This window comes from Mirounga angustirostris, unplaced genomic scaffold (assembly GCF_029215605.1).
Source record: "Mirounga angustirostris isolate CCGP_5_RB_7025 unplaced genomic scaffold, mMirAng1.0.hap1 SCAF_9, whole genome shotgun sequence".
Classification (NCBI taxonomy): Eukaryota; Metazoa; Chordata; class Mammalia; order Carnivora; family Phocidae; genus Mirounga; species Mirounga angustirostris.
In genome coordinates this window covers 100,738,997-100,765,054 of record NW_026991717.1, presented here as the reverse complement: position 1 = coordinate 100,765,054, position 26,058 = coordinate 100,738,997, and the positions used below count along the sequence as shown (strand labels likewise).

The 26,058-nt window shown below is 37.6% G+C and overlaps 1 protein-coding gene and 1 non-coding gene across 5 annotated transcripts in view; both read left to right on the top strand.

Moving 5' to 3' along the window:
• Positions 1-4,622: 4,622 nt before the first annotated feature.
• DLGAP5 (DLG associated protein 5) overlaps positions 4,623-26,058 on the top strand; it is a 41,297-nt gene continuing 19,861 nt past the window's right edge. For all 4 annotated transcript variants that reach the window (XM_064571084.1, XM_064571086.1, XM_045900911.3 and 1 more), the window contains exons 1-12: positions 4,623-4,780; positions 6,359-6,597; positions 10,337-10,530; positions 12,729-12,791; positions 14,402-14,486; positions 14,588-14,710; positions 15,469-15,539; positions 18,064-18,338; positions 19,185-19,312; positions 19,660-19,783; positions 22,524-22,609; positions 23,351-23,511. In XM_064571084.1, coding sequence (XP_064427154.1) covers positions 6,360-6,597; positions 10,337-10,530; positions 12,729-12,791; positions 14,402-14,486; positions 14,588-14,710; positions 15,469-15,539; positions 18,064-18,338; positions 19,185-19,312; positions 19,660-19,783; positions 22,524-22,609; positions 23,351-23,511 — 1,548 coding nt within the window. In that variant the 5' untranslated portion in view covers positions 4,623-4,780; position 6,359. The remainder of the gene's footprint in view (positions 4,781-6,358; positions 6,598-10,336; positions 10,531-12,728; positions 12,792-14,401; positions 14,487-14,587; positions 14,711-15,468; positions 15,540-18,063; positions 18,339-19,184; positions 19,313-19,659; positions 19,784-22,523; positions 22,610-23,350; positions 23,512-26,058) is intronic.
• LOC123862560 (U6 spliceosomal RNA) lies at positions 13,959-14,065 on the top strand. Its single transcript, XR_006795264.1, has one exon. It is a non-coding gene; the product is annotated as a U6 spliceosomal RNA (small nuclear RNA).

Genomic DNA, 26,058 nt, shown 5'->3' with positions numbered 1-26,058 from the left:
ATTCCAGTATGGTTTCTGCCACCATTGTTCAACTGAAATCATTCTCACCACAGTTGCCAATCTCATCCTTATTCCTAAATGGATTGAACATGCAATGTTGTATCCTTCCCATATATCATGCTTTGTTTTATATTTCTTAATGCACTAAAGTACTATAGTTTTAGTTAACTCAGAAAAATCGCCTGAATGGCCATACTTACAGATTTCAGTTATATGTGGTGATGAACCAGTGAGACAAGTGAGAGAAGATTGAAGATATCACACACAAATTAATTTGAGATGGATCACAGACCTAAACATTAGGTCTACCAAATTTCTGGAAGAAAACATAGGAGAATAACTTCATGACCTTGTGGTAGGCAAGTATTTCTTAAAGAAACAAAGCACTAAAGATAAAAGAAAAAATTGATAAATTAGACTCCATCAAACTTAAAACGTTTTACCTACCAATGATGCTATGAATAAAATGAAAAGGCAACCAACAGAGTTGGTTTTCCAAGTGTCCTGTTCTTGGAGTGGGAGGTTACAGATAAGCAAAGGGAGGAAACTAGAATGATCTATGTGGTAGTGGATTACAATTGGAGACAGCATGAATTCATGATTAATTTAATATAGATACAGGTGGTTATGTATAGAAATATTTATAGATCTGGATATGCATACCTTAGTATAGAAACAGGTATATTTCTTCACTCTGTCAGCTGAAAGACTATCCAGTAGCAAGGAGCACATCTCATAACCAGATCCTGGTTTCTAGTACCATTCTCCAATAAAAGGAACCAAGTCTCCTTGGAGAAATGGCTGGTCCTAGTAGTGGGGCAGTGAAAATACAAGATAGGCTCAGAGCATCTTGTAGAGTCAGAAAGTAAGGAAGTACTAAAATAAATAAACAAAAACAAACAACAAACAGCAACAAAAAAGTCCCTCAATCATGAAGATATATTAAAATGACAGAGGAACAAACTGAAAAAGCTACCAATGGCCAAAGTTAGAACAATTTGAGCAACAAAATAAAGTAGTATTAGAGTATGACCCAAAGTGTAAAATAAATATCCATGGGGCGCCTGGGTGGCACAGTTGGTCAAGCATTTGACTCTTGGTTTCAGCCCAGGTCATGATCTCAGAGTCGTGAGATCAAGCCCCGTGATGGGCTCTGTGTTGGGTATGGAGCCTGCTTAAGATTCTCTCTCTTCTTTTCCCTCTGCCCCTCCCACTCATGCTCTCTCTCTCTAAAATAAATAAATAAATCTTTAAAATAAATATCCATGAGTCCTGATATAAATGATTAAATAAATAAGTAATAGAGAAGACACAAATCTCCCATGCAAACCATTCCAAATAGCTTATGTTCATAGTGTTTATCCTTAAGAAGATGGAACATAACCTCCCACTCCTTAAATGTAGGCTGTCCATAGTTATTTCCTTCCAAATGGAACAGTATGGAAAGGCGGAAAATTAGTACTTTTACAGTAGAGAATCCTGACAAACTACCTCAACCAAGTGGTTAAGCTTAACATTAACAGTGATAAGTCATGTTGATATTATGTACTTGATATGATATAATGGGAATGACACTTCACCTCTATGATCTTCCTCCCAAAAACCCATAACCCCAGTCTAACCATGGGGAAAATGTCAGACAAATTCCAACTGAGGGGCATTCTACAAAATATCTGATCAGTATTCCTCAAAATTGTCAGGTTTACCAAAAACAAGAAAAGGTCTGAAAAACTGTAACAGGGGGAAATGGATGTGGGGCTTATAGGAACTCTACTATTTTTATAATTTTTCTGTTAATCTGAAATCATCCTAAAAGTTTACTATTTAAAAAAACTCAACCAATAGCCTGGAAGAATATATTCAAAATACATCTATAATATGACAAAAGACTTATATCCAGAAGAGATAGAACTACTACAAATGAATACTTTAAAGACAACCAAATTTAACGGCTGAGGCACCCAGGCGCCCCCCGGGTCCTGGGATCGAGCCCCACATCTGGCTCCCTGCTCAGTGGGAAGCCTGCTTCTCCCTCTCCCACTCCCCCTGCTTGTGTTCCCTCTCACTGCGTCTCTCTCTGTCAAATAAATAAATAAAATCTTTAAAAAAATAAATAAAGACAACCAAATTTAAAACGATAACCCCCAATTTTAAAAACAGGCAAAAGGGGCGCCTGGGTTGCTCAGTCAGTTAAGCGTCTGCCTTCAGCTCAGGTCATGATCCCAGGGTCCTGGGATTGAGTCCTGCGTGGGCTCCTCGCTCAGCGGGGAGTCTGCTTCTCCGTCTGCCTCTCTACCTGTCTTGTGCTCTCTCTCTCTCTCCCAGATAAATAAATAAAATCTTAAAAAAAAAATCACTTAGCTGGTTTCTGTTCCCCCAGTTTTAAAAAAAAAACAAAAACGAACAAAGAAAACAGGCAAAAGATTTGAAGACATATTTCACAAAATGTAAAAATAGTCAATAAGTACATGAAAAACTGCTCTTCATCATTAGACATTGGGGAACTACAAAATTAAAACTCAATACCATTTCACACCTACTAGAGGTGTTTCAGGATTTCTTTTCCTGAAAAGAAATCTTTCCCATGGTTCTTGGTCATGCTGCTTTGAAGAATGAAGAGGTAGGCCAGGCAAAGAGTGGTGGGCAGCACAGTGAAGCTTATTGAATGATAGTACAAAGCTCCCCAAGAGGGAGGGGACCCAAAAGGGTTGCCACCAGACTTTCTAAGACGAGAGGTTTTTATGAGAATGTTGGAGGGCTGTTTTAATCTGATTAATGCTCCATACTCCTGTCACCCAACCAGGTTTTTGTCCACGCACCCATCTATTAGGTAGTTGTTCACGTGGGAAAAGGTGGAGGGCTCCTTCCAGTATGGTGTAAAATCCTTTTAAGGGTAGTTTCCTCTTGAGGGGAGAGGGGGCTTTGTCCCTGCCTGCCTTTCTCCTCCATTAGAGGGGTTAAAATTAGAATGATGACTCCAAATGTTAAGCAAGCATGTGGAACAACTGGGGCTCTTATACATCACAAGTGGGAGTGTAAAATGGTCCAGTCATTTTGGAAAACTGCTTATCAATTTCTTATAAAATTAAGCTTACCTTCAACGACCCAGATATTCCACACCTATATTTCCCCAAGAGAAATAAAACATGCCCACAAAAAGATTTGTACAAGAATGTTTATAGCAACTTTTTAAATAATAACTAAAAACTGGACCGATCTAAATGTCCATCAGTAGGTGAATGGGTAAGCAAAATTCAGTTGATCCTTACATTACAGGGGGCTAGGAGTTCCAACCCCCTTACAGCAGAAAATCTGAGTGTAACTTTTGACTCTCCCAAAACTTTACTAATTGCCAATTGTTGATAGGAAGCCTTACCAATAACATAAACAGCTGATTAACATATTTTGTACAGGTATTACATACTGTATTCTTACAAGAAAGTAAGCTAGAGAAAATGTTAAGAAAATCATAAAGAAGAGATAATACATTTACAGTACTGTATTTATTAAAAAAAAAAAAACAAAACTACGTAGAAAAGGACCCATGCAGTTCAAACCCATGTTGTTAATTATATACAGTTGAATTCTCTTTGACAATAAAAACAACTAAATGTTGATTCACTCACAATAGGGATGGATCTTGAAAACATGAAAGAAGGTGGGTGTGAAAGAATACCTACCACCTTTATTTTTATGATGATAGACATCAGAGGAGTGGTTGTCTAAAAGGTGGGAGATTGGAAAGGGGCTTGAAGGAACTCTTGGGTAGTGGTTACACAGCTTTTTACACTTAATAAAACTCATCAAATCTACACTAAAAAAGCTGTTTTTAAATTTTACTTCAATTAAAAAAAAATCGAGGGGAAAAAAAAAAGACTGGCTGGGTACCTGTGTGCCTCAGTCATTAAGCATCCAATTCTTGATCTCAGCACAAGTCTTGCTCTCAGGGTCCTGAATTCAAGCCCCACGCTGGCTACCCCCTGGGCGTGGAGCCTACTTAAAAACCAAACCAAGGGCGCCTGGGTGGCTCAGTCGTTAAGCGTCTGCCTTCGGCTCAGGTCATGATCCCAGGGTCCTGGGATCGAGCCCACATCGGGCTCCCTGCTCCGCGGGAAGCCTGCTTCTCCCTCTCCCGCTCCCCCTGCTTGTGTTCCCTCTCTCGCTGTGTCTCTCTCTGTCAAATAAATAAATAAAAAATCTTTAAAAAATAAAAATAAAATAAAAAAATAAAAACCAAACCAAACAAAACTGGCACCCTTGGAAAGTTGACACTAAACAATTAAAGGAGAAATTTGATGGGTTAATTCCTTCCTTTGAAACGTTGAGGAAAACAGTCCAATAAACTCTCTGATTTTTGTGACTAAATAGGGACATTAAAAAGCCCTGGAAACTCTCCGCTCCTTCTCAGTTATCTGGGGGCCTGGGAACAGGGGTGACTCGAACGCCAGTTACGCGAGCCCAGGCTCCGCCCCTCATCAATTGCAGACCCGCCCATTCATTCCACTCACACCCATCCTTTGAACCGTCCGTTCACCTTTCAATCAATTCAAATATCGCAAGGAGCAAACCAATCGCAAGCCTCTTCGAAGGGAAGAGGCGGGCATTTTCCCGGAAGTGTTGGTTAAAACCCCTCCAATCAGAGGCTCCGTGCGGGAAGTTTGAATTTTGCGGAGCTCTGGGTTGTAGGGGTTCCTGCTTCGGAGGCGGCAGTGGTTCTTCAGACCCAGAGGATTCCTTTACTTTTAGTTCTGTTGAGGTTTTACTCCAGAAGCTGCCTCAGGTAGGTGGGTGCTGCGGAGCTGGCGGGAGGGAGCTGGCCCGCTTTGTAGAAGTTCTGGAAGGGTCGGAGGACGGAGGCGGTGGGCTGGACGCAGGTCAGGGGAGTCTCCTCTAGGACCGTGTTACAAGTCCTTCCTGTAGCTGATGACGAGCCCTCCAGGAGAGTAAATATTTGTTGCCCTTGCCCATATAGTAGTCAGCGTTTCGCCACCGGGGCGTAATTAGCCTTTGGGGCGGGACAGTATTTAGTAGGTACTGCAAAGTATTGTTAGCCCCAACATTAAATTCCAGTAGCTCTTCTCAGATCCCGTGAAAACTGAAAACACCCCGGTTGAGAACTTCTAGACAAGCAAGACTAAGGCATTTCTAGATTTTCAAGCTGGAAGAAACTCCAGCAAATCAAGGAACAGAGCTTAGATATATGCGAAGAGCCAGGCTGCCTGACTTGGGATGCCAGCTCCACTACACTTTAGCTGTGCTAACGGGAGCAGTTAATTTCCCTCATCTGGATAATGGCAGTAAAACTATCTTTTAGGGTTTAAGTAATTATTAAATATCACGTTAGTGTTAGTTCTCTTTCTCCCTCACCTTCCTTTCTCTGCTGTGTATAATGCTATGCTGTATTTTAAAATAACTAATCATAAGTTTTATTTTTTCTTTAATATTCAGCAAATTAATACTTGGCAGGAGGTGACAAATCAAATAGTAGAGGAGGATTCTTGAAAAGCACAGTCCTTGGGTGCCTCCTGGCTCAGTCGGTCGAATGTGGGACTCTTGATCTCCCGGTAGCGGGTTAGGGTTAGGCGAGCAGCGAGCTTGAGGCCCAGGTTGGGTGTAGAGTTTACTTAAAAAACAAAAGAAAACAAAACACAGTCCTTTGTCACTTCCCCATGGCTCTTGAAGAAGAATCTTATTGGCATCCAAGTCATATGCATTCTCAATTTTAGCCTCTGTTGATTGCTTTAAATCATGTAACATTTTAATTTGTTGCATTTCTTATGCAGATTTTTCTTTTATCTGGAGTTTTCCGGCAGACTTTCTTAGTTATTCTTGTTGAAGAGCGTAGTGTGCTTATAATTTTTGTAACTTCCTAATGCCTCTAGTTTATATTCTGGACCGTAGCTTCCTGGGCTTCACGTCATCTGTCAAGGAAGTTTTGTTTGTTTATTTTTTTTTAAAGATTATTTATTTATTTGACAGAGAGAGACACAGCGAGAGAGGGAACACAAGCAGGGGGAGTGGGAGAGGGAGAAGCAGGCTTCCTGCTGAGCAGGGAGCCCGATGCGGGGCTCCATCCCAGGACCCTGGGATCATGACGTGAGCCGAAGGCAGAGGCTTAACGACTGAGCCACCCAGGCGCCCTGCAAATTCCTATTTAGAACTAAATAAAAAATTTGTTTTTCTTTTATAATTTCCTTCCCTCTCTTTAGTGTTACATACTTATTCCTTTTTTTTTTTTTTTTTGTATTTTAATGTTTTTATTTTCAAAGACTCTGAGATAGGACAGGAGTTGAATTGAAATCTTAATTTTTTAAATAATAAAAATCCATGGAAGTTGGTCTCTTTTTTCCTCTGATAGGATGTCTTCATCACATTTTGCCAGTCGACAAAGAAAGGATTTAAGTATTGACATGATTAGAACCAGAATTGCTCATAGAAAATCACTGTCTCAAAAAGAAAACAGACATAAGGAATATGAACGAAATAGACATTTTGGTTTGAAAGATGTCAACATTCCAACCTTGGAAAGTAGAATTCTTCTTGAATTAGATGAGACAGCTCAAAAGCTTGTTCCAGAAAAGGACAGTGTCAAGCCAAGTAAGTAAAGGTCTATTGTAACTTTAAATGCTTTGAAGAGTAAATAAAATTTGGTTTAATACCTGAGGTTATGAAAACCCTGAACAGAAGCATGGAGTTTTGAAACATCATTCCAGGTAACTTGGTATTTTCTACAACTAAATGCTATTTGTTTAAGGTAAAGGCTGTGCAAGTCCCTGGCTAGGCTAAAGCCATTCACCTATGGAGTATTATAACACTGTATTATCTATATTGCCTAATAGGAATCCTAAAGTTCTTACTTTTAGAGCTTGATAAGATAACTATTGACAAGAGAAATTGATAAGGGGCATTAAAAATAGAACTGATTGAAGAATCCAAGAACTAAGGATACCTTATCAATGGGAACGTTTCTCAGACGAGCAAAGAATTCACCCTTCCAATTTGCTAAAAGGACTTGTAGTCATTAGGAAGGAAAAAACCAATTAAAGAAGAAAGGAATGATCTCAGCAAAAGATAAAAATAAAAGTAGAGTGTCTTAGAAGGCAAGGGATGCTATAGACAAGTAGGAAGAGAATTGGGAAATGACTTTCAAATTTTGCCAAAAGGAATCACTGGACTCCTATTTAGTTGCATTTATATAACAGGCATTAGGAGCTGGATTGCAGTGAAATAAAGCAGGGATAAATGCTGAATAAATGACAGAGATAGTCTTTTTTAGAAGTTTTATAGAGAATGAAATGGGTTGCTAAGTTCTTTAACTCTCACTACTTCAATTTTATTTTTTTCCAGGACCAGTATAATATGTGGCACTTACAAGACACCCTATATATTTAAGCCTAATTAGTTCTGTAAATGAGAGTATTGGGCTAAAAGATTTCTTCTGGATTTATCATGTTTGTGATTCTAAAGGAAAGTGAGAGAAAAGAATTAGATAAAGTGTTATAGGATTTTGTTTTTGTTTTTGAGATGATGTGATCCATGCATGTTTGAAGGTCAGAGGAAATGGGCTGGTAGTTGAAGGGGAGAAAGTAAAGAGCAACATCTCTTACGAGTTGGGAGGAAATGAAAATGGGGTCATAGAATGAAAGAGGATGGCTTTTCAAGGAGTAACTAGACATTTTTTTGTCTGGGAAGCAGTTATGTTATGACTCCTAAGTCATCTCCTTGCCTCTTCTCTTGCCCTCTCAAATGCTCTACTCCTTGACCAAAATCTCAAAGTCTAACCTTTTCAGTATGCTATTAAAATATCTGGTTTATTTTCCATTTGCAAAGGACTAGAAGTGAGAGTGAGCCTGGTGTGTTCCGGAGAAAGCAAGTAGGCAAGCATGGCTAGAGAAGAATGAATAAGGGGTAGCTCCCATCCCTGGAGCCCTCAGGGGACATCGTAAGGACTTTGGCTTTTACTCTGAGTGAAATGAGAAGCCATTAAGGGATTAATAGGTGTTTATGTAAATTTGATTTATGTCTTAGAAGCATCACTTTGGCTGCTGTATTGTGAGTAGATTGTAGGGTGGCAAGCATGGCCTCAGGAAAACCCAAGTGGGAGACTATTGCAATAATTTAGTTGATGGCTGATTGAAGTGGTAGCATTAAAGATAGCTGGTTGCATTCTGGATATACTTAGAAGATTGGACCAATAGGATTTCCTAATGGATTGGATGTAGGGTTGATAAAGAAGAGTCAGGATGACTCCAAGGTTTTCGGCAGCACCACTCAGGACATAGTCTTGCCCCAAAAGTTGAGCTTGAGTCTAATCAAAACCTTAGATATAATTTCCAGTTGATAGAAAACATGAAGGCTAGAGGAATGAATAAAAAACGTGAGAAAGCAGACAAACAAATGTACAGTGCAGGACATTCTGTAAGACAACTGACTAGCTTTTTTCAGTAGGACCATAGCATGAGAAGTAGGGTGCCAATTGTGTTACAAATGAATACAGGTGTGACAAAGTACTGACGTTTCTGGGAGGACGTGGGTTGGTCAGAGATCTCTCTCTGGCTGGTTGTGTTTGGTCATAAGCAAATCTCTCTGTTTGTTCCAGTGTGGTATGTAAATATTATCTTTTACGTGTGTCACAACGTGAGCAAGGTTGAAATACTGGCATGGAAGGGAAGAAAGCCTAAGAACTGAGAAGCCCGGGTATTGGAGGGGTCATCAAGATTTATACAATGATAGTGACGGAGACAGTGACAGTGAGCTGGGAGCTAATGCCTTCAAGGGATGAGAGGAAACCTGGAGGGTCTATAGACGACAAACTGGGGTACTGGATAGTGTGATCTGATGACATGAAATGTAAAGGTGGGATCTTTTAGTGATGAGGAGGGAATCACTGGGAAGCAGCGATGAGGACACCTCTCCTCTTTAGGTCCAGTGATAGCACCATTGTGAGAGGAAAAAAACAGTCAACCATGGGAGAGGTTGGGGAGACTGTCTTCAGGGAGAGCCAGGTTTCAGTTAGATCAAGAGATGAAGAGAACATTTAGAGAAGAAGTTGAGGATACAGAGGTTTTGTCAGTTAACCATTTCAGCACCTGTGCTTTTGCATGTTCTGTTTTCTGGCTTTTTTTCTTTTTTAACAACTTTATTGAGGTGTAATTTACATGGCATAAAAAATCTACCCATTTTAAGTACATACTTCTTTTTTTAGTAAATTTACTTGGTTGGGTGGTTATCCTCCTGAATTATTTTTAATCCTTTCCCAGCAGGTAAACATAGACTCATTCTTCAGAACCTTTTTCAGGTATTCTCTTTTTGAGGAGCCTTTCCTGATCTTCCCACATGGAGATTTATTCTGATTCTCTATTGTGTGCATTCTATTTGTTTCATACTAAACCAGACTGAAACTGTTCATTTCACCAGGATGCTGTGAGCCCTTCAAGGGCAGAAATTCTCTTATTCCTACTGCCTAAGCATGTCTTGCACATAGCTCCTCATACTTCCCAAAACCAGTTAAAACAAACAGTATGTAGGTGGAAACCTAAGTTGAACTAAAGAAACTGACTGGTAGCCCTAATATTGGGGTATTTGTTAACCTAAAACTTGGTGGCCTAAAACAATAAACATTTATTATTGCACACAATTGTTGAGGGGCAGGAATTTGGGTGCAGCTTAAGTGGGTGGTTCTGGATGTTGCAGTCAAGATGTCGTCTGGGGATGCATCTGCAGACTTGACTCAGACTGGATGATCTGCTTCCAAGATGACTCATTCACATGACTGGCAAGTTGATGTCGGCTTTTGGCAGGAGGCCTTAGAACCTTGTCATGTAGACACCTTTTTAGGGCCATTCGAGTCCCCATAAGATTTTACAAGGCCACTGGCTTCCATCAGAGCAAGTGACCCAAGAGGGGGCAAGGCAAATGCTTTAGTGCCCTTAATGACCCAGTCTTGGGAGTCACACTCCATCATTTCTCAGTCCTTTGTTGGTTATCCAGGTCAGCCCTATTGAGTGTGGGCAGGGATGACACATGGGCATCATTGCCAGGAGGTGAGAATCATTGGTGTCAGCTTGGAGGTTGGCTCTCATACAAGCTCATTAATTCAAAAGTGAAGTAATACATGCTTAGTGTGTAGCAAGCAGTTAATAAATATTTGAAAAGACAGGCAAAAGAAATACAAATTTTAAAAGAATAGGGGTTGAAATAACTTGTGGTTAGAGTGCTAAGGAATTAACAAAAGTTACTGAAAGCATTTCTCAACAGCAGTTGAAGTTAGAAGTTAAGACATTTGCCTAACTTTTTTTCTGAAATGTATTATGTACTGTGGGTTTTTTCTGCCTAGGGTCAACGAAAACTGTTCTAGGTGATCAACGAAAGCAAATGCTCCAAAAATACAAAGAAGAAAAGCAGCTTCAGAAATTGAAAGAGCAGAGAGAGAAAGCTAAACGAGGAGTATTTAAAGTGGGTCTTTATAGACCTGATATGCCTTGTTTTCTGTTATCAAACCAGACTACTATGAAAGCTGAGCCAAAAAAGGTAAATTTACTATCCTAATTTGATATAGAGGAATAGTTCTTTTAACTGGAATTTTCTTTAAGAGATTAAATAACTAGAATAACCACTTCCCCTAACTCTCTTTATTAATTTAACTAGTTGGTAGGAGATGGGAATGACATAATAGTAACTCAGAAGATGAAAATCAGGTCTCTTGATGTAGTTTATAGATTCTTGAGATAGGAGAACAGTGGGCAGAAGTCAGGTTCCAGTGATTGACTGAGGAGGACTGGTCTGAGTGGCTAGAGTACTGAAACCCATCATAGAAGGGTGGGTGATCTAAAGAAAATGGTCAGTGAGTCAAGAAGGATGAAGTTTGAACCGGGGCAGTGGGATTTGTAACTTAGTCACTGGTGATTTGCTATTTTAAGATGTGTATAAAAGATCTTAGACTGTGTACTCATTCCTGATTTAATACAAATTGAATAATATAAAGGCTTATTGAATACTGCCTATTTTTCTGGGCGTCACGCATCTCATTGATTTATTTAAACAGATCTTTGATTATTTGATTATTATTTGTGTATGACCTTAGGATAAGGTGGAAGGGACTCAAAATTAATACAATAGTGTTCAGGTGGAATGATATAGATAAATATATTCTATATATTAGAGGAGGGAGAGATTATTTATGTTTGGAGGAACATCAAAGAAGACCTCTTAGAAGGGGTTAGATTTAAGCTGGCTTTTTGAGATAGGATACCAATCATTGGTCTAAACTATAGACAACTATTTAAAAATACGTTAAAAATATATGTAGGGGAAACAAATGGACAAAGGAAAAGAGAGAGACAAACAAATGAAGGAACAGACTCTTACCTCTAGAGAACAAACTGGTAGTGACCAGAGGAGAGGTGGGTGAGGGAAGGGGGTCAAACAGGTGATGGGGATTAAGGAGCACACTTGTCATGATGAGCACAAGATGATGTATGGAATTGTTGAATCACTATATTATATACCTGAAACTAATATAACACAGTATGTTAACTATGCTGGAAATAAAATTAAAAACTTAAAAAAATATTTATATTATAGTGTGTGTAGGGGGAACAAGAGACCCATCAAGGTGTTAAGTAATAAGATTCACCAATAAATGTTTTTTATTTTATTTAGATGGCCATTGTTGAATTCTGGTGGCCTTGCAATCTAGAGAAAAGCCTAATTTCTTTAGCACTAGATTTTCCCTGAGATTTGGAGAAGAAAATGACTTCTCATCTAGGGGAAAAATCTGATTATGTCTAAGACATTTTACATAGTTGATAAATATCTTGCCACTTTTTTTTTTTAAACATTTTATTTATTTATATATTTGAGAGAGAGAGAGAGAGAAACAGCATGAGAGGGGAGAGGGCAGAGGGAGAAGCAGGCTCCCCACTGAACCGGGAGCCTGATGCGGGACTCGATCCCAGGACTCCGGGATCATGACCTGAGCCGAAGGCAGTTGCTTAACCAACTGAGCCACCCAGGAGCCCCATCTTGCCACTTTTTAATCAGCCTTTCTCATGCTAGATTTTTTCCACATTTTGTGACCAAGTCTCCATTTTCTTATTGACTGTGGAGAAATGCATAATCATGAGACTTGAAGGTAAACTGTCAAAGCTGGGAGAGTAAGCTGTACAGTATCTTTTCATTAAACAGAAAACAAAAGATCCTAAAACTCTAGTCTGTTCATCTACCCCCTTCTAAATATGTCCAACTAATCATATTAATGAGGATTCAAATAACTGGAAAATATGGCTTGAAATTTCTTCTTTCAGCTCACTGAGAAGTAAGTTTTGAAGCTATTAATTTAAATGTAATTTAAGTCAAGCCAGAAGCAGAAAAAATAGGAATTCAAATTGGCAAGTATCTTTTTGCCATAAATGATCAAGGATAAAATTTCACTTTAAAATGGAAACTTTATGGTTAAGCGACTGCCTTCGGCTCAGGTCATGATCCTGGAGTCCCGGGATCGAGTCCCACATCGGGCTCCCTGCTCGGCGGGGAGTCTGCTTCTCCCTCTCCCGCTCCCACCTCTTGTGCTCTTTCTCTCTCTCACTCTCTCTCTCAAATAAATAAATAAAATCTTAAAAAAATAAATAAATAAAATAAAATGGAAACTTTATTTCATAAAGAGACATGAAATTAAACTTGTGCCAGTTCATTTTTTTTTTAACTTTGTTTTCTTTGACTGTTTTAAGGCTGTTCCATCTTCTGTACGGATTACAAGGTCAAAGGCCAAAGACCAAATGGAGCAGACTAAGGTATAGTTGACAGTTAGTAGGTAATTGTTACTAAGATGACAAATTGTACTTTTTTTCTCAGAGTAAATTAGTTTTTAATCTAATACCAGTTTTAAGTGTGGTGATTAATTTACTAGAGTTAATAGTACCAAAATCAATATTATTGGTATGGTGACATAAAATCATCTTGGCTACTAAGGAAATACTTAAAATATCTTTGCCTGACATCCCTTGTGAGATGTATGCTGAACCTTGCGTCACACTCTTTTGTTTACTGGGCTTCTGTTATGCATTCCATGTCATCATAAAATGTAGATAGGGATATAAAGCACATAGGGTGAGTGTTATAAATTTATGGGTCTTCAAAACACCATATGATTAAAATTATTAGGAAGATTACTAAAATAAAGTGATGTGGGCAAGGAAGAAAATAGTATGCCTGTTCATCAGGTGAGGAAGCTGAATTTCATGTATTCAATAACGTTTGAGTCACTACCACATTTCTCTCTAAGGTATGGTAGTGAACAAAATAAAAAAAAATTCCTCGTTTTCATTGAACTTACATGTGAGATAGGCAATTAAAAAAATAAGTATATAGTATGTCAGATGGTTGTAAGTATTACAGAGGTAAAAAAAAGAGTGAAGGGCGAAGGGGAGTACTAGAGTAGGTGTCAGGTGGAATTTTGATTGGGGTGGTCAAGCAGGGCCTCGCTGAGATGGTGGCATCTTAAGTGAAGTCTTTAAGGAGTGGAAGAGTGAACCATGGGAAAGTGCTTTCTCTCCAGGAGAAGTTTCTAGACCCAATTCAAAGGTCTTGAAGTGAAAACAAGCCTGGAATGTTTAAGGATTCTCAGAAGATTATAGTCAGCTATTTTTAATAGCTTAGGTTATTAGCATTTTCTAAAGTCTAGGATTCTAAAGCTGTGAGGAAGTTTATATAATGGAAAACTTTTTTCTTCATCTCATTTTATTTGGGGAAGTAGATTTTTTTGCCGGGTCATTTACAATAGTCAGATTTCAGATGAGGGGTCAATTTACAGAAAAAAAATGTGGCAGTAAGGAGGGCACGTATTGCATGGAGCACTGGGTGTTATACACAAACAATGAGTCATGAGCACTACATCAAAAACTAATGATGTACTGTATGGTGATTAACATAACATAATAATAAAAAAAGTGGCAATTTGAGTGCTTGCTTTGGCAGCACATATACTAAAATTGGAATGATCCAGAGAAGGTTAGCATGGCCCCTGCACAAGGATGACGCACAAATTCATGAAGTGTTCCATATCCGCCCCCCCACCGCCCTCCCTGCCACTGCCTCAGCTTTATGTTGTGTTTGTAGTTCTGTTGCCCCTCATTTATCCATTGCTATTTTTGTGATGTGTCCACCCTCCCCCACCATCTCCGCCTTTTGTAAGTGGCTCCTGGGGGATGGGGTCTGCTCAATCCTTCTCTTCCTCTTACTCCGCTCCACTTTGGAAGAAAGTGGGGGTGGCAGAGATAAGGTGGTGGGTGGTCTTTGTATGGTTGAATTAATAAAATGACTTGAAAACTAATCCCCCCCCCAAAAAAGTGGCGATTTGATTCATTATGCAATTAAATCACATAACACCTAATCTTTTAAATAGATGAATAACGGGAGTGATATTCGAGCAATCCGACCTGGTCAGAGACAAACTTCTGAAAGAAAAGTGTCGGACAAAGAGAAAAAAGGTAGGAATTTAACAATTATTTTATTATATATCTCATTATAAGCTCTGATGTTGCCACAACAGTAATAATTACAAAAAGCGTTTGATTATTTTTTCCCACAGTTGTACAGCCTGTAATGACCACATTGGTGAGAATGACTCGATCAGCCTCTCAAGCAGCAAAGCAGATTGCCAGAACAGTCTCCTCTACTACAACAGGAAAGCCAGACACAAGAGCTACCAATGGTAAGAACTATTTCTGACCAGTGACCGATCTAGAATGTTTTGGTCTTTGAGGTTTTTGTGTTCAGTTTTAAAAATCATCATGTAGGATTCTTAATAAGAGGCTAGGAAATAGGAGATTCCAGTTCCTAAGGTAGGTTCCATGCCTCAGCACCCACACACAGTGGATGCTCAAAGGTGGAAGTACCTGAATTGGTGTTAGCAGCACTTCAAAGAGAAAAATTAATGGCCCAAATAAATTACAGCCCATCCATTTGGCAACATATAATGTAAACATTGAAGAACAGTGTTGTGAAAGAACCTGATGTATTAAGTGGGCAAAGAATAACAGATGAAATTCTGACCAGTATGATCACAATCCTAAAATATGTATGTGAATATGTGAACCTAGGATAAAACTGGAAAAACATACCCTAAAGTGACAACCGTGATTTTTACTGAGTAATGTAATCTTGGGTCCTTTTTTAAAATATTGTGGTTTTTGTGCTTTTCTTTATTTTCCTAATTTTCTATAACAAATATGTATTTGATAGTCAGAGGCAAGGTGTTAACCTTGGTTTTGTTTTGAAAACAGATGGCCTATACTTGGCAGGAAGTTGCATCTATTTTTATCTCGTTTTATAATATGACTCTTAATCAAAAAATCCTTTAAGATATACATTCCTTTTGTTGCCTTTTTTCCTTTTCCAAATTACCTAGTACTTTACAAGCAGCATTTTCCATCTAGTCAAAATGGTTGTCTTTTTTCACTTTTATTTTAGATTATGAAACAGAAAGAAAGGCACCAAATCAAGGAAGACCTGCCAAAAAGATAGAAACAAAACCTGACAAGGTAGAGTATAAACATCTGTTTATTTCTAGATACTTTGAAAATCTCATTGCTATTTTCATAAAGTTGAAATTAAGCATACAGAACTGCTTCAAGAGGGTTAAGCTACATGTGTGTTAAAACGTCTTGAGCCATAAGGTAGCATCAAAAGGCTTTATTGTTGTTGTTGTCTTTCAGGTATTACATCCTCAGAGCTTTATAGCTAGAGAAAGCATAATTTGGTTAACGGGAGATAGAGAAATACAGGAACACAGCTGACAGAAACCTTCACATGGAAATTCACTAAGCTATAAGATGGAGTAGGGTGAAATGTTTTGACTTTGGATTCATTAGGCATGAATTTGAATATTGTCTCTGCTTCCAATTAGCTAGATAACCTTGGGCAAGTTATGAGTTTGTTTTCCCATCTCTAAGATGCAATACTTACATAAAGTAGTTTTGTTTTCTTTTTTTTTTTTGTAAAGATTTTATTTATTTATTTGACAGAGAGAGACACAGCGAGAACAGGAACACAAGCAGGGGGAGTGGGAGAGGGAGAAGCAGCCTTCCTGCTGAGCGGGGAGCCCGATGCGGGGCTCGATCCCAGGACCCTGGGATCATGACCTGAGCTGAAGGCAGACATTTAACTGAGCCACCCAGGCGCCCTTTACATAAAGTAGTTCTAAGAATGAAATAACCTAGGGGCAGCTGGGTGGCACAGTTGGTTAAGCATCCGACTCTTGGTTTCAGCTCAGGTCAGGATCTCAGGGTCCTGGGATTGAGCCCCGCATCAGATTCCACGTTCAGCATGGAGTCTGCTTGAGATTCTCTCTCTCCCTCTGCCCCCCTCATGCTGTCTCTCTTTCTCTCAAATAAATAAAATCTTTTAAAAATTTCTTTTTAATTTTTTTCTCTTTTTAAAGATTTAATTTACTTATTTGTCAGAGAGAGCACAAGCAGGCTGAGGGAGAGGCAGGCTCCCTGCTGAGCAAGGAGTCCAATGTGGGACTCAATCCCAGGACCCTGGGATCATGACCTGAGCTGAAGTCAGATGCTTAACAGACTGAGCCACCCAGGCGTCCCATGAAATAACCTAAATTTCTGATAGCATCTAGCACAGAGCCTAGTAGAGTCTTCAAAAAAGAGCCACCAATTTGAGGGCCCAATTCCTTGGCTTATGATCCACATTACAATTCCTTAACCTTAAAAATAAAAGTTCTGCCAGAATGTAAGAAACCTGGCTAAATTCTTATAAGAATCAAACCTAGCTCCTCCAAGGAAGGCAGTATAGGATGAATTCTTCACAAGCAAGCAGCTGGATCTCATAGTTCTTCCCTTAAGATTGATTTCCTCCTTATGGGTTAACCTAGGTTTTTACTTTCACTGCCATGTTGGCCTCAGGGACAATGTCACCCTTAAATTCTTGTCCAGGTTGAAATACTCTGGTTTCTGTTTACAAATTGTTGAAAATCAGAAACGTAGAAACTTCTAAAAATTATGTTTAAATGAGTGCATGAAATGGATGAGGGGGGTCAAAAGGTACAAACTTCCAGTTACAAAATAAATAAGTCCTGGGGATGTACTATATCCCATAATGACTGTAGTTAATAATTCTGTATTGCATGTTTGAAAGTTGCTAAGAGAGATCTTAAAGGTTCTCATCACAAGAAAAAAAATTCTATTAACTATGTATGGCGAAGGTTGTTAACTAGACTTATCGTGATCATTTCACAATATATACAAATATTGAATCATATACTTTTTTCTTTTTAAATATTTATTTATTTAACAGAGAGAGAGCAAGAGTGGGAACACAAGCAGGGGGAGTGGGAGAGGGAGAAGTAGGCTTCCCGCTGAGCAGGGAGCCCAATGCAGGGCTCAATCCCAAGACCCTGGGATCATGACCTGAGCCAAAGGCAGACGCTTAATGACTGAGCCACCCAGGCGCCCCTCATATTATATACTTATAACTAATATAATGTTATATGTTAATTATATCTCAAGTGAAAAAAAAAAACAAGTAATTAAATTGACTTGAAAAAGAAAATATGCTTCACATTTTATATGGTTCATCTAATTGTGTAACACTGAAAAATAGTTTTGCTCATATGACAAGGTTATTTATAATAATCCTAGATTATTTACAAAAAGGATTTGGTTCTTGACAATAGTAGTCATTTAAGAAACATTGGATTTCTGATTCTGAAACTACTGTAATTATTAGCATAATCTAAGTAAAAAGAGGTCTGTATTTGTTAGATTAATTAATTTTTTCCACCTTAGTTTTCCTATATTTTAATTTGTTGTGACACCTAAAACCTGTTATTTATTCCTATAATGAGGATTGGTTCTCTCTCTTTCTGGATCATAGCAATGGTTTAGTGTAGCTGGTCTTCTGATTCCTTGTATACATTTCATTGTATTTGTTTTTGTCTCTTTATGTTTGTGCGACATATATCTCAGCTTTCACATTTTCAGTCCTGTAAAAATTGTTCAAATATATACCCAGAAGAGGAATTCTCACTCTATTCTGTTTACTCACAACTAGGTTGTTTCTTTTAAAGTCAATAGTGAAGAAAATACTTTGGATTCACAAACCAGTGCAACAAATGGAATGGATCCAGATGGAGTCTTACAAAAAACGGAGAACTTACCTAAGACAAATACTGCAAAAATGAAAGGGAAGAATTCCTTCGCACCTCAGGATTTTATGTTTCAGCCCCTGGATGGTCTGAAGACCTATCAAGTAACACCTATGACTCCCAGAAGTGCCAATGCTTTCTTGACACCCAGTTATACCTGGACCCCTTTAAAAACCGAAGTGTAAGAATGTAATGTTAATAATGAATTTCTTGCGAAGATGGGTAACAAATGCCTTTCTTAGATTTAGTCTGCGCTTTTCAAAAGTTCTTATTTAAATAGTTAATTTAATTATATATCATGAAAATTTGGTTTTTAAAAAAAGTTCTTCAGAAGGCTACAATAATCTATTTGACAGTTTTGATATTTCTTATGCATTGTTACTAATATAATTTTCACGATACAATTTGTTTTATTGCTTTTAATAAGTGACTTTGTTATAACACTTAGAAATAAATTTTTAGAAAGAAGTAATTGCTATAATACTGTAGCTCAGACATGGGTTTTTGTTTGTTTGTGTTTTTTTGCTTAGAAAAATTACCTCTAAAGGCAAAATTGATTAACTTGCAAAGTGGAGGCTGGGGGCAGGTAGTGGGGATCATTTGGAATCTTTAAAAGGCAAGACTGTTTTGCAGACTAGCTGTTGGCAAACTGCTCAGCAGCAGCAAGACTATTAAGTGTTTCATTAAGAGATTTTCAAAATCTTTAGACCTCCTTACAATTAGTAAAGAGGGACATCCCCACTATATAGCTGTTTAAATTTTTCTGCCCTGGAATAGATATATTGTTTTTGAAATGAACATATTTCTGGGGGCACCTGGCTGGCTCACTCAGAAGAGCATGCAGCTCTGAATCTTGGGGTCGTGAGTTCAAGCCCCACATTGGGTGTAGACATTAAACAAACTTAAAAAAAAATTATACATTTCTATTTTTATTCCTGGTTTTTAAAAAGCAGTGTAATTTTGAAATCCTTCAATTAGATGTATAGGATTCATGCTTCATGAAATTTATTTTTGCTATTGTTTTTAGTGATAAGACTCAAGAAGTGACAGAAGAAATTTTGGCGCAAAAATATAAAACTTACTCTGCAAAGACAGTACATCAAGATTCAGATAAACTACAGTGTCCTTTGGGTTCTCTAACAGTTTCGAATAAAGGTATGGTATTTTAATTAAATTTTTACTTGCCTTCTGGATTGTGATTTATCAGAGATTTGCTTAGAGCCCCACAGGGTCAGAAGAAATGGGAAACGTGGGGAAAGACATCTGGACAGAGAGTTGGAATGAGAAAGCAGACTGAAGAAAGAGGGGAAATAAATACAAATTTGAAGAGATGAAATTATTGACACATTTTAGAGGAGATGTAAATGAAATCATTGAAGCAGAAATAAAATGTTAAAATTTAACAACAAAAGAATGGAAGGATTTTTAAAATTTGTCTTTTGTAGGGGATGTCATTTAAAAAATTGCTGCTTTGAAATTTACATGTGGTGTTTTCTTTGTAGAACATGTCTTAAATAAAGATGAGACTACTAAAATTTCAAATGGCCTTACAATAAAAGAAGTCCCATCACTTGAAATAAATGAAGATCAGATATCTCAGCCCCACCATGATGTGCCATATTTCAGGTTTGTCCATTTGTTCCTAGTGTAAGACTTTGTATTAATGTGTAGCTATTTGAAACCAAAATTAAACTATTTTAACCTTAATATAATAGATGAATTAGACTCTGGGTGATTTTCATTTATTTTTTAAAATTTAATTATTTTTTCAGTAGCTAGTATTTTCATTCATGTGGTTCTAATTTGAAAGGTAGAAAAAGGTACAAGTGAGAAGCCCTTTCTCAACTGTCTCCTAACTTCACAGTTCAAACCTTCCATGGAAGCAAGTGTTATTCATGCTTTGTGAAAACTTTCAGAGAGATAGATAACATATATATATATATAGACAGACATGGATATCTTTTCCTTTTTTTATACAAACAATAGCTTACTATTCTGTTTTCATTTAATGTTTATTGTGGGAGACATTCCATTTTAACACTTAAAGAGCTTTTTCATGTTGTTGTTTTGTTTGTGGGTATGGGTATGTGTGTCTGTTTAGTGACCATATAGTATCCAATTATGTAGATGTACCACAATTTACTTAGTAGTTGCTGGTTATTTATATTGAGTTGGGTCTTTTACTAATACACTCAAGCCTGTAAAGAACAACCTTGTATACTTTCCAATTCTCTCATGTGAAAATATGTCAGCAAGGTATGGGCAGTTCCTATTTTCTCATACTTCCCACCCCCCCACAAAAGAAACCAAGTTAATCTTTATTTTACAAAACAAGGATAGTGGGAGATGGTAGGAAGCTCTTTGGCCTACTAAATCATAAGATACGATTACTTTTCTCCAACTGTGAAGAGTGAAAATAAGCATCCTGTTTGGGGAACCTCAACTTTGTCCCCTATAGGCCTTGGAAACAAATCAGAGGACTGCATTTGGAGAAAGACTCCAACATTTCACATTACACAGGAAATGATTACATGCTGCTATTCTTTTTTTTTTTAAGCTTTTTATTGTGGAAAATTTAAAACCTATATGAAAGTGCAGGGACTTGTACACAACCCCCATCACTCATGGTCAGTCTTGTTTCCTATTTATTCCCACATACTTCTGACTCAAGATATTTTAAGAAAATCCCAGATAATCATATCACTTCATAAATATTTCTGTAGGTATTTTTCAAAGTTAAAGACTCCTATTAACATAACCATAATACTTATTGTGTTAACATAATCATAATTACTTAATGTCATAAAATATCCAGTCAGTATTTAAATTTTCCAAATTATAGTTCACGTGCAGGCATGCACACATACATATTTATGTACATGTTGTTATTCTTTCTCTCTTTTTTTTTTTTTTTTTGAGAGAGACTGAGCATGTGTGTAAGCAAGGGGCAGAGGGAGAGGGAGAGCGAGACTCTTAAGCAGGGTTCATCTCACAACCCCGAGATCATGACCTGAGCCGAAATCAAGAGTCAGACACTTAACTGACTGAGCCAGCCCCCATACTATTATTCTTTTTTTTTTCCCCCCAAGATTTTATTTATTTTTTTGACAGAGAGAGACAGCGAGAGAGGGAACACAAGCAAGGGGAGTGGGAGAGGGAGAAGCAGGCTTCCCGCCGAGCAGGGAGCCCAATGCAGGGCTCGATCCCAGGACCCTGGGACCGTGACCCGAGCCAAAGGCAGATGCTTAACAACTGAGCCACCCAGGCGCTCCCATACTATTATTCATGAATGAATGTAGGAAGAATATTCTCATACCTTTTCCAATACAATGTTAACAATTTTTTGAGCTTTGCCAATAAAGTAGATAAGAAATACTCTCTTGCCTGTAGTCTTAATATTTATTCTATTATGAATATCTTTTTGTATGTTTGAAAGCCACTTCAATTATTTTTAGGGCATGAAATTTTAGAATTGTAAAGGATTTTAGTGATTAGCTAATCCATTGTGTTTTCAACTATGAGACATTGAGATAAAAAGCAATTTACCCAACTAAATAATGTCAGATCTAAGCCGGGTCTCTTTTCTCATAAATTAATTCATCCTCTGTCATGCCATGAGATATAAATAGGTAAAGTTTTCTTTTAAGAAACAAAAACTATCCACAGTTTCTCCTGTGAGGTTGCTTTTTATAAAGAAACAGATTAAGTTTACCTTAGGCCAGTGTTTCTTAACCTTGGCACTATTGATATCTTAGACCAGATAATTGTTGTGGGGACCATCTTCTGCATTGTAGGTTGTTTGGTAACATCCTTGGCCAGTAGCGCTCCTCCAGTTCATGACACAGAAATGCCTCTAGACATTGACAGATGTGTCCGAGGGGACAAAATTGACCCCTCTTGAGAACCACTGCCTTTGGAGTAGCAAGCACAGCCTAAATAATTACAGAGAATCTGTAAGGCTCTATCACTGTAATTTCATACTTACAGTTTTTAGCTTCAGCTTACTCTTGAGAGTTGGGTTGATCTTAGTTCCATGGTCAATAACAGAGAACTAATAACAGAGAAGTAAGGAACATCTGATTCTGTAAAGTCTAAGACTGGAAGAAATTGGAAATATTAGTGTGAAAAGTGGGCTCTTAGCATTAACAATTTGCATAAGTTTTAGGTGTAGAAAGAGGGACACAGGGTATCAACTTGTATTTGTGGATTTTAATGAATCACAGTTCATAAAATCAGCATCAACTCTGAAAAATTAACATTATGACCATCTTTTATACCTTCCTAATGTTACGTGTGTCATAATGCTAATACTTAGGTATTAGTATGAGAAACATTTGTAAAACTGAAACGTATGTCCTAATTTTAGAAATATTCTTCAGTCAGAAACTGAGAAATTAACTTCGCACTGCCTTGAGTGGGACAGGAAGCTTGAATTGGACATTCCAGATGATGGTGAGGGAACATTTATATTTTTTTTGTTTTAGTTTTGGTTTTTTAAATATGGTTATATTTATCCAAAACAATGATCTAGGGTTGTCTAACTGAATTGGTTACATTGTTATTCAAAGCAGCAAGAATTTTTCATATCTCAACATGTTTGCTGCTATCTCTGTACTAAAATGGACATGATTTAAAAGATATAAGTAATTAGAATATTGATTGTTATTGCTGAAAATTAGACATTTGCCCATTATTAGATTGATATAACTATGAGTGACATCTGTAACTGGTATTGTCTAATTAAACAAAAATATTTTTCTGAATGAAAGTTACCTAAATCAATATGGAACAGATTTTCAGGGAAGTTCCTTAATCTTACTTATTTGGGGAAGCTGTTGAGAAAAAAAAATCATTTGTGTTTTATCAGTGTGAAGTGTTTCATAGATACTGATGTGTGATGGGTTGTTTGTGGTTGAATTCTTATTAAACACAAGGAAAGGTAGAGTGCTCTTGATTGTGCAGAAGTATGTATGAGAATGAATATTGCTAATTTTTAGCATGAATTGAAGCAGATAGTGAATGCTCAGTATTTGTAAAACAAAGTTTTGTAGTGATATTTTTTGTTTTACTAAGGTAAGAATTTGATTCTGTAAGCCCGAGGTATTTACGGTGAGGTCTTCTTATCATCTGGTGGGCTGGCAATAAAGGTCCAGTTTTGTCCTTTAACTTTTAAAAACCTCATATTTCCTTTAGCTAAAGATCTTATTCGCACAGCAGTTGGGCAAACAAGACTCCTTATGAAAGAAAGGTTCAAGCAGTTTGAAGGACTGGTGGACAATTGTGAATATAAACGAGGTGAAAAGGAGACTACCTGTACAGATCTGGATGGATTTTGGGATATGGTTAGTTTTCAGGTATGTGATCAAGCACTTTTAGTGTATTAACTCCGAGTAGGTCTTTTTGAAAAGGAGGTTAGCAAAAATAAAATGGGGGTAATGGGAGCTGCTTTTTAGGTACCTGTAATATTAAATGAGATATTAGATATTATTAAATGAAATATTAAAGATATTATCTTTATAAACTATAAAGCACTGTCTAAATTTTAAAGATTTATTTATTTATTTTAGAGAGAAAGAGAGCATGAGCAAGGTGGAGAGGGGTAGAGGGCAAGAGAATCTCAAGCAGACTCCCCGCTGAGCATGGAGCCTGTCATGGGGCTCAGTTTCATAACCCTGAGATCATGACCTGAGCCAAAACCAAGAGTTGGACACTTAACCAACTGAGCCACCATCACACCCCAGCACTGTCTAAATTTTATAACTGATGTCCACCTCTTCTCCATGTTGTCAGGATGAATTCTATATGGTTTGGAAATTGAGATTATATTCAACTGTTGCATAGACTAGGATGACTCTACATGTGAGAAAAATGAGCAAATTTAGTCTTTACTAGTTCAGATCATCTAGCAATTATTGAGTTCTTAATGTGTGCCAGGCATTGTACCAGGGGTTGAAAAATAAGGCACATTCTCTCTCCCAGAGAAGTTTGTAGCTTATTACAAGTCAGACACAACATATAATTTCTTTCTTTCTTTTTTTTTTTTTTTAAAGATTTTATTTATTTATTTGAGACAGAGAGAATGAGAGAGAGAGAGCACATGAGAGGGGGGAGGGTCAGAGGGAGAAGCAGACTCCCTGCCGAGCAGGGAGCCCGATGCGGGACTCGATCCCGGGACTCCAGGATCGTGACCTGAGCCGAAGGCAGTCGCTTAACCAACTGAGCCACCCAGGCGCCCACAACATATAATTTCACTCTAATGTACAAAATGCTATGATAGTGGGAATCACTAGGAAGATCAGGAAAGGTATGGGAGGAGATGACACTTCCTAGCTTTTTGATCTTGTTTTAGAGATGAACATATAAAATACTATTTCAGGAACTAGTAGCCAATAATCATTAGACATTTGATAAAAGCTTCAAATCTGGGGGGAGAAAATAAGTCAAAGCAACCCAGGAAGAAAGCTTTTTTGGAAGGAGGAAATGAGGATAATAAAGGAGAAAAGAACTTTTAAATGCAAGTGTTAATATTCTCAAAGAAACCAGACATTTCATCTGCCAAATAAGAACAGCTATTAAAAAAAGAACATTCCAAGAACAACAAAAATTGCTCTTTGAAGTTAAAAACCATGAGAGCAGATATGTAAGATTCAATAGAAAGATGGAATATGAAGTTAAGATACTCCGTAAAATGGGAGAGATGTAAAATAAGAGAGACTGCATAAGAAATAGATAAGAAGATTAAGTGGACCAGTCTGCAAAATATAATATCCAAATAATAGGAATTCCAGAAAAAGAGAATAGAAAAAATAGCAGAGAGGAAATGATCAATTAAATAGTTTAAAATTTTCCTCAGAATTGGAGGACCTGAATTCCAGATTGAAGGAGCCCATTGAGTGCCTAGCACTGTGAATCAGAGTAGACCCACACCAATGCACATTATTAAATATGATTGTACAACTTTAGGGATGAAGAGAAAAATCTAGAAACTTCCAGGGAGAAAAAAAACAAGTTTTTAAAAAAAAATTTTATTGTTATGTTAATCACCATACATCACATCATTAGTTTTTGATATAGTGTTCCATGATTCATTGTTTGTGTATAACACCCAGTGCTCCATGCAGAACGTGCCCTCTTTAATACCCATCACCAGGCTAACCCATCCTCCCACCCAAAAAAAAACAAGTTTTATACAAAGGGTCAAGAATCAAAATAGCCTTGGATTTCTCAACAGAAACGCTGAAAGCTGAGAGAAAAATGCCCTCAAACCTCTGAGGGAAAATAACTTCCAACCTGGAGTTTTGTACCCAGCCAATCACATGTGAGGGTGAAAAGGCACTTTTTAGACACCCAACATCTCAAATTTTACCTCCCATGTTCCCTTTCTTAGGAAACCAAGTGAGAATGTATCTCACAAAAATGAGGGAGTAAACCAAGAAGCAGGAGGAGGTGGGACTGATCCCCAGATGGGGGCTAAGGGAATGGGGCTGAGGTGAGTTGAGGTGTGCGGTTAGGAAGCAGTAGTTGAGGTTGGAGCAGGAGGATACAGGGCTCTGTGAGATTGGTCTCTGTGAAGCTGACCTAAATATAATACCTGATTTGTTTGCTTTTTAAATTGTGTTAAGAGGAGGTTTATATAGACTTGAGAGGTGAATTGATGATAGATACATAGAAGCTAAGCAAATAAAAAGCAAAAACGATTCAGTAGAGAAAAAGTGAAGGAAACATAATAATGTCCAATGCTGTACAGCCCGGATGTGAATTGTGTTTAGGTAGTCATGATGATGTGTTGCTTTATGACAGTTTTTATATATTTACCAATTTTCATAATGAGTTGGTTCGCTACCATCCTTCAATAGTGACCAATTAGTTTTGTGTTTTTTAGTGTTATTAATGGATAGATT